The 11,191-nt window shown below is 34.7% G+C and overlaps 1 protein-coding gene across 3 annotated transcripts in view; it reads right to left on the bottom strand.

Annotated features, from left to right (window-relative positions):
* Positions 1–3,033: 3,033 nt before the first annotated feature.
* LOC112512429 overlaps positions 3,034–11,191 on the bottom strand; it is a 23,962-nt gene continuing 15,804 nt past the window's right edge. For 2 of the 3 annotated variants that reach the window (XM_025118386.1, XM_025118385.1), the window contains exons 16-21: positions 5,611–5,659; positions 3,958–4,028; positions 3,720–3,830; positions 3,532–3,641; positions 3,402–3,447; positions 3,049–3,326 (exon numbers count right to left, since the gene is read on the bottom strand). In XM_025118386.1, the coding sequence (XP_024974154.1) occupies positions 3,282–3,326; positions 3,402–3,447; positions 3,532–3,641; positions 3,720–3,830; positions 3,958–4,028; positions 5,611–5,659 (432 nt within the window). In that variant the 3' untranslated portion in view covers positions 3,049–3,281. Of the gene's footprint in view, positions 3,327–3,401; positions 3,448–3,531; positions 3,642–3,719; positions 3,831–3,957; positions 4,029–5,610; positions 5,660–11,191 lie in introns of all 3 variants that reach the window. The other variant, XM_025118387.1, reaches the window with a different exon arrangement.

Below are 11,191 nucleotides of genomic sequence, written 5' to 3' on the forward strand. Positions count from 1 at the left end.
GTCGGAGAGATGAAAGATGAGAGAGAAGAGAGGAGAGAGGAGTTTTTTAAAAAACCTAAAATGCCCTCTAATTATAATTTTAACTCAAACTACCATAATTTTTAATTTTATAATTTATCCGTTGATTTGTGGTTGAGATTGGATTTCACAGTTACCACAAACTAATCAGTTCTCTTTTGAATGGGCCCCTATATATACATATATATATATATGTGTGTGTGTGTGTGTGTGTGTGTGTATAGGTGGAAGTTCAAATGAGAACACCTCAATTTTACGAGAACGTGAGAACACTCTTATCATATGTGATAATACGTGATGTGCGCATGATATGTTCACCGCATCTCTGATTTAGTATCACATGTGTATCATATGTGATGGAATAATAGTATCACATGTGATTGTCTATAATAAAATAATGTTCTCGCATTCTTGTAAAATGAAGGTGTTCTTGTTTGAACCCTTCCATATATATATATATANAGTATCACATGTGATTGTCTATAATAAAATAATGTTCTCGCATTCTTGTAAAATGAAGGTGTTCTTGTTTGAACCCTTCCATATATATATATATATATATATAGGAGCGATCAAATAAAAACCGTCTTCATTTGTGTAAATCGTGTAAACCAATCTCACCCATCCATTTTCTTGATCAATGGTTAAGATTAATCAAGGTTATTTAAGAAAATTAAAAATAAAAAAAATTGAAAATACATTTTATAATACCGATAAAGGCAAAAGGGTAAAACCAAATATTCATTTATTCAAGAAAACCATATCATGTATATCATATTAGTAATGAAACTAATTTATTTTTCATCTTCCAATTATTTCATAACGAACCGCCTACATTATGCACCCGTTTCATTTTCATTTCATCTACTGAATGGATCACCTACACCATCACTGAAACGGGTTTCACTATGAAAGCAGTTCACTACTCATTATTCAATTACGCCATGAAACTTGTTTCATGTAAATTAATTTTTTTTATTTCACTCATGATTTGATGCATTCTTTCCTTTACTCCTTACAATCTTCAAGATTCTGGAGCAGATTATAATCTTCAAGATCCCGAAGCAGATTCATCATGTACCCATTTCATCATGCAATTATTTCATGACRAACCAAATAAATTATGCACCCGTTTCATGTTCCATTTTTTCTACAAAACAGATCAACTACACCATCACTGAAACATGGTTCACCATGAAATGATTTCATATTACTCATAAATCAATTACAATATGACCCAGTTTCACCTTCATGAAACTTGTTTCATGTAAATTAATTTTTTTTATTTCACTCATGATTTGATGCATTATTTCCTTTAATCCTTACAATTTTTAAGATTCTGGAGCAGATTATAATCTTCAAGATCCCGAAGCAGATTCATCATGTACCCGTTTTATCATGTACCCGTTTCATCATGCAATTATTTCATGACGAACCAAATAAATTATGCACCCGTTTCATGTTCCATTTTTTCTTTTAAACGGATCAACTACACCATCACTGAAACGTGGTTCACCGTGAAACGATTTTATATTACTCATGAATCAATTACAACATGAACCAGTTTCATTTTCATGAAACCTGTTTCATGTAAATTATTTTTTAAATTTGAACCATAATTTATGATTTCGTTCCATAATGCAATTTAATCTTTAAGATCCGTTTGCAGATTCAATCTCATAACAATATATCAAATTCAAATTTTTAATATTATAATATAATTAAATATTTAAATGTTACCATTTATACAATTTTCTTTATTACGTTTCCTTAATTAAAATTTATTAATAACTTCCATATTTAATAGAAAATATTATAAATGACCGAAATACCCTTATTGATTAAATTTAATTAGAAAAAATAGAATTTTCCTGTTGGTTGAAATTGGTTTACACGGTTTCTTGGAAATGCACGGTTTTCATTTGAATATGCCCCTCTATATATATATATATATATATATATATATATATATATATATATATATAATATAGAGGAGTGATCATATGAAAATCGCCCTCATTTGTGTAAACCGTGCAAACCACCTTCATCTGTCGATTTCATTGTTTAATCTTATGAAATTTTTTCATGAAATTGTTTAATTTTGTGAAATTGTTTCATATAATACTTTTTTTGATGAAGTTGTTTCATATATGGTTGTGAAATTGTTTCATATAATACTTAATGAAACTGTTTCATGTATTTCTCTAACATTAATGAAACTGTTTCATGTATTTCTCTAAAATTAAAATAATGAAGATGATAATATCTATGATTAACACCCTTCACAATAAAAATGATTAATCAACCTCTCATAATTACAAAAAAATTAACAAAATGAAAAATTATGATTGGTTGAATGCGGTTTGTACGGTTTGTACAAATTGAGTGGTTTGCATTTGATCGCTCCCCATTAATTATATATATAGATATATATATATATATATATATATATATATATATATATATATATATATATATATATATATATATAGTAAATGGTAATGGATAACGCAAAACTGTATATCCATTAAAATTTCATGTAAACAAATAATGGATAAGTGGATTAAGTTTTATTTATCCAACGGGTCTAAACCATAATGAGTAAGAGATATACGGTTACCCATTGTGAGTCCTAATCACAAGCATTGCGTATGTTGCGAGCCATGGAATTATATTCAATCTCTTGTTTCTTGATTGTAACAAAATATGTAACCATCGACTATTTAAGCATGCATACGCTTCCTTAATTAAGAGTCCAAGGAGATGGCTTCTCAAAAACAAATCATATCTTGATATATGTTATATGTATGTTAGTAGTTACTACATACAGGATATACACAATAACGATGATAATAGTATTTTGAGAGCATTTATAATTTGCTTCATTCATGGTTGAGACTGAAACACATGAAGCCACAATATTCTGGAATAGAATTATAAACATTTGCTTTAGAATGGAACGGAATTGAAAAAATAAATGTCCATTACAATTACAGTTACAATTACAATTAAAATTACAATTACAATTACAATTACAATTCAAATGAATACATACATTCTTCAAAAACCAAAACATACAACTGAAGGAATTGAATAATACTACAAACAACAAAACCACAACACAACAAAACAAAACAGAGTTCGTAGTTTTCTTTCTCTACAACTAATTACTTCCCAACATCAATCACCATTCCCATTCCCATTCCCATTCCCATTTGATCCATCACTTTTGTTGTATGTATGTTTTGTATGTATCTGATGAATCAAAAGAATAAGCCCTTCTTTTTCATCTTCTTTTTCTCCGCAACCTGCAACAGAAACTCCCATTTGCATTTACATTTACATTTACATTTACATAGAGCTTCTTCAAAACTAAAACATACCCGCTTGATGAAAAATCTCATCGTCAGAACAATTACATCCCTTGAACTGCACGAGAAACAACAATACCCATAAATTACATAACAAATTAACACAATCCATCCATCCATCCATAAATATTTCTATCATCACCTGCCACTGCCACCACCACCTGATTCATGTTCCACTCGAAACCGTCGCTCAACACTTCCTGATGAACTAACAAAACTAAACTCTATGGGATTTCCACAAGGAACAAATACCTGATAAAAATATATATTAATTAAGACGTCCAAACCAAAAACATAGATAGATATGTCTAGTATTTTTGGAAAGCATACCCTTGTGGTTGGATCAAACTTGTCAGTCACTGAAGGGCCACTACCCTTTGTGTTAATTGCATCCTTCTTAATCACCAATGTAACTGGCTCCCATATGTCAAGATATCCAGCCTGTACACACATAACAGGTTACATTGTTTCTAGAAGAGCTTCAAGATTAGGCTGCTTTTTGGGAAAAATCAAACAAACATGAAATAAACTATAGCTACTGCTAACAAAACATTTAAAAAGTGCCTACCCATAAGGATACCCTATGTTCGGCATGACCGGCCTGAAGAGCTCTTCTGATATGGTCTTGCATATCTGGATCTGTAAGCACATGACATTTTAATCCAATATACAGTCGTAATATATGCGAGCTATCGGTTGCCATGGAATATAAACTTCAACACAAGATATAACTTATAATCCAAATTTAACATAAAATATTCTCCACTGAACCAAACTATACGGTAACCAGCAACTTCTTTCACAAGACATTTTTCTCAACTATTCCCTATTTAGAACTTCGATTCTCAAACTTGTTCATTGAAAAAAAAAAACGAATATACTTGTGTCGATTCACAAAAATCCCTTGCGGTTGATGATGCACTTCTAACCTAAGAAACAGTTGGTCAAGCTCTTTCTTGTAGCCAAGGTTTTGAAAAGCAGAATGGGGCCTTGAGGCATTTTCCATTGACAAGGCAAGGCTTAAGCCTCAAGCCAGAAATATATGTATTACAAAAGTTATATATACATACACATCACATACAATATATATACACCAAACTTCATTCCAACTGAGACATTATACACACATGATATATATATATATATATATATATATATTTTATAGGGTGCCTTTTGAGAACTCTCTAAACTCTAAACTGTGGGATCTTTGAGAAGCAATACACCATATGCTATTTCATATGATCTTTTTTCTATATTAGTATTTAATATATTGATTTAACAATATTTGTTTCACATGTATTCGGTTCACAATGTGAACCCTTTTGGCTTGTTTGTGAAACAAAAAATACACGTAAAAAGGTTTCACATTGTGAGCCAAATACATATGAAACAAATACATGTTAATCAAAATATTAAATACTATACTTAGACGGAAAAATATATCATGTGAAACAAAACCTTTAGGTAGAAGTTCTCATGGATCTCACAAATTTTAGAGTTCTCAAATGGTTAAGCCCATATATATATACACACACAGTGGAGTACTATACACAAAATATATAAATCATACTAAATTACCTAAAGAATCCATAAACACCTTTTTTGAGTGACGAAATATGGATATAGTAACAAAGAAAAATCACAGCTCACAAAAAGAAAAGATATTAATATATCAACAATGTGGTGTGGAAGTAGGACTGTGACAGTGACACAGGAAGATTTAAAGGGACTAAAAACAAAGATTCAGCTGATAAAGAAGGGTAGATCGAAACTTTTCAAGCCAAATAAGGAGCGGTAATGAAAGTAGGTATACCATTAAGAAATGTTATGTAAACTTCTTGAAGATCAGCAAGGGCGAATATGTTTGGGTTTACTAACTCAAGCACTGTGCTATGAGGCGGGAACTGGAGCAAGGGAATAAAATTGTGGTTGTTTCAGAGTATATAAGATTCTATACAAGAATCAGTGAACAAGGTGCATAAAGAAAGTGGCAGAAGTAACCATCAACACAAGGACAGTGAGTGGTAAGATGAGTTGGTTGTTAATGCAAAAGAGAATGCTATAGATGGGTTAAATGTTAAACAAATTGCAGCAAATAAGAGATTATAAAATCTACACCACATGGTTTCAAATAGCATGTTCTAAAACTGCCAAGAGAACACATCACAAGAAAGGTAAACTAACATTTGGATGCCAGAAGAAAGAAATAGAAAAGGCTTACCACAGACAATTTTTCTGTGCTCGTTGGCAAAAACCGTAACAAGTTCACCCTGAAAATGTAATTGAAACACAATCATTGTAATCACATCTATACTAGGTCAAAGATAAAATGTACAAAGAGCTAAGGTTATGTATTCCACTACATTAGTGTTTTTGCAAGTTCCTGCTGACTCCTTTAGAGACTTATTACAACTTCTTTTACTCAATTTCATATCTATTATTTCATGTTGTAATCTGTTTTTAGCTAGTTTTTAGTACTTGTTTGTCTTGGAGCTGTTGGTATAGATAGGTCTTAAGGATGTCTAAGTTGTTCATTTTTAAGCTGAATATCAAATGCAGCATACTTCTATCAAGGTTACAGCATGAGAATTGAAGCTGTAGGATGGTTTGGCAGAGTGTAGTAGGATGTAGGGGTATAAATGATGCGAGTCGAGCTCAAATATATCACTATACTCGACTCGAACTCGAAACCCAATTTCCAAGCTTGAACTTGACTCGAAAACTCGTGAGTAGTAAAAATCAAAGCTCGACTCGAACTCGATAACTATTTCTCAAGCTCGAACTCGACCTCGAATCAAGCTCGAGCTCGAATCAAGCTCGAAACAAGCTCGAACTACAACTCAAATCAAGCTTGAACTCAAACTCGAACTTGAATCAAGCTCGAACCAAGCTCACCCTTTGAAAATTTATGACATTTTAGGTTCTTTCTATTATAAATTTTAAAACTTAAAGGTGTTCTCTTAGTTTTTATAAAACTAAAGAGATCAACTTCAAACTTCATCATCAAAAAGATAAAGTCAGAAATTTCATTCACCTCCCTCTCTTTTTATAACATCTTTTCTCCCTTCCTTTACCATCTCTCTTCCAATGTGGAGGACAATCTCACTAACCTTTTTTATAGTTTTTCTTTGTCCTTTTTTAATTGTGATTTTAATAAAAAATAATTGATTAATATTTATAATTAAAAAATGCATAATTTTGTTTAAATATCTAAAAATATAAGGCATTTTTATTATTTATATTTTACAAATTTTATCATAAAAACTTATTATATTTTAAAACTAATTATATATAAACTAATCGAGTATCTCACGAGCTTTTCGAGTCAAGTATTGGGTAGCTTGACTCGACTCGTTAATATATCGAGTCGAGCTCGAGTTCGAGCTGAGCCTATTCGAGTCGAGTGTTGACCAAGCTTTGACTGAGTCGATCTCGAGTAGCTCGCAAGTTGTCTCGTATCGTTTACACCCCTAGTAGGATGTACATAATCAGATGGGACAAATTGGTGACATCTTCACCTTTTTGTGTAAAAACCTTGAGGGTGTGGAGCACATAGCCTATCAAGCATTTACCTAAAATTGACAACACAGAGAGAAAGGAAGAACAACTTATGCGGTAGTACCATCTTCCTGATGTTCAAAGAAGAATCATTAGTCTTTCAGTTATTTGCGTTTTCCATTTTGCACCTATATAAGGGGGTTGGTGGAAGAAGAAAAATCCTCTTGGAGGAAGGGGAATCACAATCAAGCATTTCATTTTCCAGAATTATAGCTTTATTTTCTGAATGTTTACTACCTCCATTTACTGCTTCACGTATTCAATTTCTCATGCATTAACTAGTGGCAGGTTTTGTATTTTAACTTTTTAGAAGTAATTTAAGTATGTTCTCAAGTATTATTTCTTCTTTCATTTGTTTCTTTTTAAAACCCTGTCGGTGTGGGTGTAAACAAGTTTGTAATGGAGCCGATTGGGATGATATCATCAGGCATGTGACCAACCGCAAGTCCGAATGGAGCATCATTCTCTGGTTAGCACTAGCTACAACGGTTTATTATATATGGCAAGAACCCAACGCTCCTTTGTACAAGAGTACGTCACGATTAGCTGAAACACTAACGAGATAGTGAACTGCAGACGGTGGCAAACCTTTGGAAGACTCCCTGTCAGTGCGGAGATGATGATAATACAAGACCAGTCCCGACTTAAGAAAAGACTAATGCAACACAGCGACTCTTAGAAGACACCTCCAATATTTTTTAGATGTTAGGGTAGTAGTTATTCCACTTGTATATGCATGATGTTGATGTTGATGTTGATGTCGATATCGTGTTGGTTATTAGCCATGTCATATGGAGGACGTTCCAACCACTTTTGTTTTGTTTAACTTTGATTAATGCACTCCAATTTGACCCCAGGGTCTGTCCTAGAAGATTGAGTGGATATGCTAGTGTTGTGAGTGGGAGTCCCGCCCTTAGGTTGTAATCTCTTTTCTTGCTTTTTTTAATAGAAGTTGCCGGAGGTTTCACCCTCCTTACAAAATTTGGAATGCAGCTTACTGTCATTTTGTAGCATTATTATGCCACAAAATTTTCTACTGTTGAGTGCATTTCAGGATAGTTTACAGCCACACCTTATTTCTATTTCTAAATCAGTTTCACTATCAAAACGAGCCCCCTCAAGTCGGTGTTTTCTTATGCTCATTTCTTTAACTTTGAAGTCCTTTCGAGCAAGAGGACATCATGTATAAGTTGATCGAAGGAATATTGCGGTGCTTTGGTCATGTTCGTAGGAGGCAGATGATGGCTCTGGTGAGGAGGGGTAGAAACTGCAATGGTCGAGAGGAGGCGAGGAGGGGTAGGCCTAGAAGGAAATGGGATGAGCAACTGAGGTTAGACTGGCGGCTTTAGGTATACCTGAGGTCATGACCTCTTGTAGGAGCTCTTGGAAACGCACGACTAGGATAACAGACTAATGGTAGGGATGTGTAGCTAGCTTAGTTGAGAGGAAGGAATCTAGAGAGGTAAAGGATGAAGGTAGGGTTAATGAGCCCGTAGAAAAGCCTCCTCAACCCTAGGTTACATTATGGGTGTGTAGGTCTGTGTACCCTTGATATGTTTTCTTGTACCTGCTCTATTTGTACGTTTCAATGTTGCTGCTTTCTTCCATAACCTGTTTTTGAAAAATTTAGAACTACCTTTCTTGTTTTCGGATTCTTTCTTTATCGTATGTTCTCTTAACTTTTTCTCACACTTTGCACAAGTTGGGAGTCATCATGGAAACGGCCGCTTTACTCTTTTGTGTAAAGGTCAAGTCTATGTACATCCCCCCAAAGACCCACCTCCGGATGGTATATGTTGTGCTCGTTTAGTTTGGTTTGGTTTTTACGAACCCTTGTCAAACTCCAAATTGTTAGAGATTGAAGATGTCCACGTTCAAATCCAAGGAGAAATAAAAATCCCCTTGTGGCCCTGGAGGTTCAAATGCGGTGACTCCGGGCTATCTGCAAAGCAGGCGCTGGGATTAGTCGGCTCGCATAGCAAGTTGGATATCCAGGTTAAACAAAAAAAAAAGATGTCCTTGGTATTTCATCTTTCTCTTGTTGGTATTTATCCATCTCCCCATGTTCATGTAACCTATACAAAAGGATGTTCTACTTAATAACATGCAATTTCTCTTCAATATAAAGCATTATGGTACTAGGTCTATAAAGCTTTTGATACAAACCATAGTCAGGTGCCTCATGTCACCACCATCGGTTGTCAACTTGTCATCATGTACGACCATGTGTTCCAACAACCTATTGCCACCATCCACCATTGTGATCCACAACGGCCCCAATTAATTGTCGAGAACCCCATGCTGCCACCATCCATCCATCATTGTGATCCACATGCCCCCCACCCGCTGTTGAGAACCCCCCCCCCCATGTTGCCAACCGTGTTGCAAGCAATCCCTAGATGCTCAAACCCCAACACAAACCATAGCCATCCTGCAAGCCCCATCCATCACAAACCTTAGATATCCCTAATTGTTGCAAGCCTCTGCCATTGCAACCATCCATGACCAATTTTGTGAATCTATGAAACCTAGTACCAAACTAACATTAGCCCTAGATTCAGCCTACAGGTTCTGGTTTCAATATTCCAGTAGAAGTATGAATATGGTGATTAAGTGCTCAAATTTGAGAAGTTGGCTATTTCCTAATGTACCACTTCTCATCCTCTGCTTTGCAACTCAATTTGTCATATGCAAGATTTTCTTCGACCTCTCATATAGCATTTGTTAAGGCATAACTTTTCTTGGTACTCGTCCCGGCGAGGTAGTTCTTTTTGACTTTTGCAACATTACTTCTCTAGCGTGTTTGCTTTCAGTTGCACAAATGCGGTTGTTCATTCAACCAACACAAATATTATGGTGATACAATTATGTTAGGTCGAGGCCCATATGTATTTACAGATAAGGGTCATATTTACTTATAAGCATTAATTGGTCGATACTAAAGGCATATAGTTACGAGATTCTACAAATAGGGATTAGGAGAAGTAGATTATCATGCTTGATTTTATTTAGTAAAGATTTTAGAATTAAATAAGGCATCGTTGGAGAGATGACCGACCTTCTTGAAGGTAAACCAGCCTTGTTTAATTTGTTACTAGTCACTTTTATTAAATAAAGTGTTCATTTCTTATCAAGTTGGAATGAATCGAAAAAAGTGAACGAAATAGAACAGAAAATTGGGGCTGAAATTGGAGATGAAAATTTGACAATATTTAGTTGCCACAATAGACAAGAGGTTTGCACCAATGGAAGGGCTGTTACAAAAGATCGTTGAAAACCATGTCCAAAACAACAAAGAAAGGGCAAGGGTCCATTAGGCACAAAGGGATAGGGAAAGCACAAGGGGGTAATAGAGAAGACAAAACCATTGGGCTCTAAAGAGAAGGACGCAAGGAATGTTGCCAGAAAGAGGGAAGCACGAGTCATCGTAGGTGACATTGCTCGGTGAAAGACATTCCTACGCAAGGGAGATGAGATGTCAAAATTTTCCGGAACAAGTCTTGGAACATTTTCAAAGTTGGACAGTTAATGAGAAAATACTTTGCCCTCAAATATCATAATACAGTGTGAGAGTATCGTAACAACATTTGAATTATTGGCAAGGTGGATTTAGGGATTGCCCTATGTGGCGAAAGACAAGAAATTTTGTGAAGAGAGTTAAGGTCGATATCATGTGTCGTTGAAGTGAACACCATGCATCTAGTTCTCCGGTCGCTCGCAAACTATAAAGAAAATTGCCACGAGACAGTTGCTAGGACTAATCATACCAATGGTTCATGTCGGTGACATCATTCCTATAAATGATTTACAAGCCATATTTGAAATCCTTAATTCAAGAAAGAATTGCATACTAAAAGACCTAGGAGCTCTTGGTACTCCTTTGGTATCAAGATCGCTAGCACAAGTGCATTTTTTGTACCACATAAAGTATGTCCTCGAAATTCTTGCAATGGTAGCTATGCTATACAACTTGACTAGATTACAGATATGCATGAGGAGAAAAGGTAGTCTGCACCCCTTGACAACCTCCTATTGTGGTAGTTTAAGTATTGTGATCAGAGGGACAGAGAGAAGAAGTATTCTTATTTACTGAATAATTAATTACAAAGGAGAGGCGTGTATATATATAGACACAAATAAGAAACCCAAACCCAAATAAGCAAAGGCCCGTACGGCCCATCAGAAACCCTAAACAGACATAATATTTACAATATATTCTAACACTCCCCCTCAAGCTGGAGCAT

This window comes from Cynara cardunculus, assembly GCF_001531365.2.
Source record: "Cynara cardunculus var. scolymus isolate 2C chromosome LG 5, CcrdV1, whole genome shotgun sequence".
Lineage (NCBI taxonomy): Eukaryota > Viridiplantae > Streptophyta > Magnoliopsida > Asterales > Asteraceae > Cynara > Cynara cardunculus.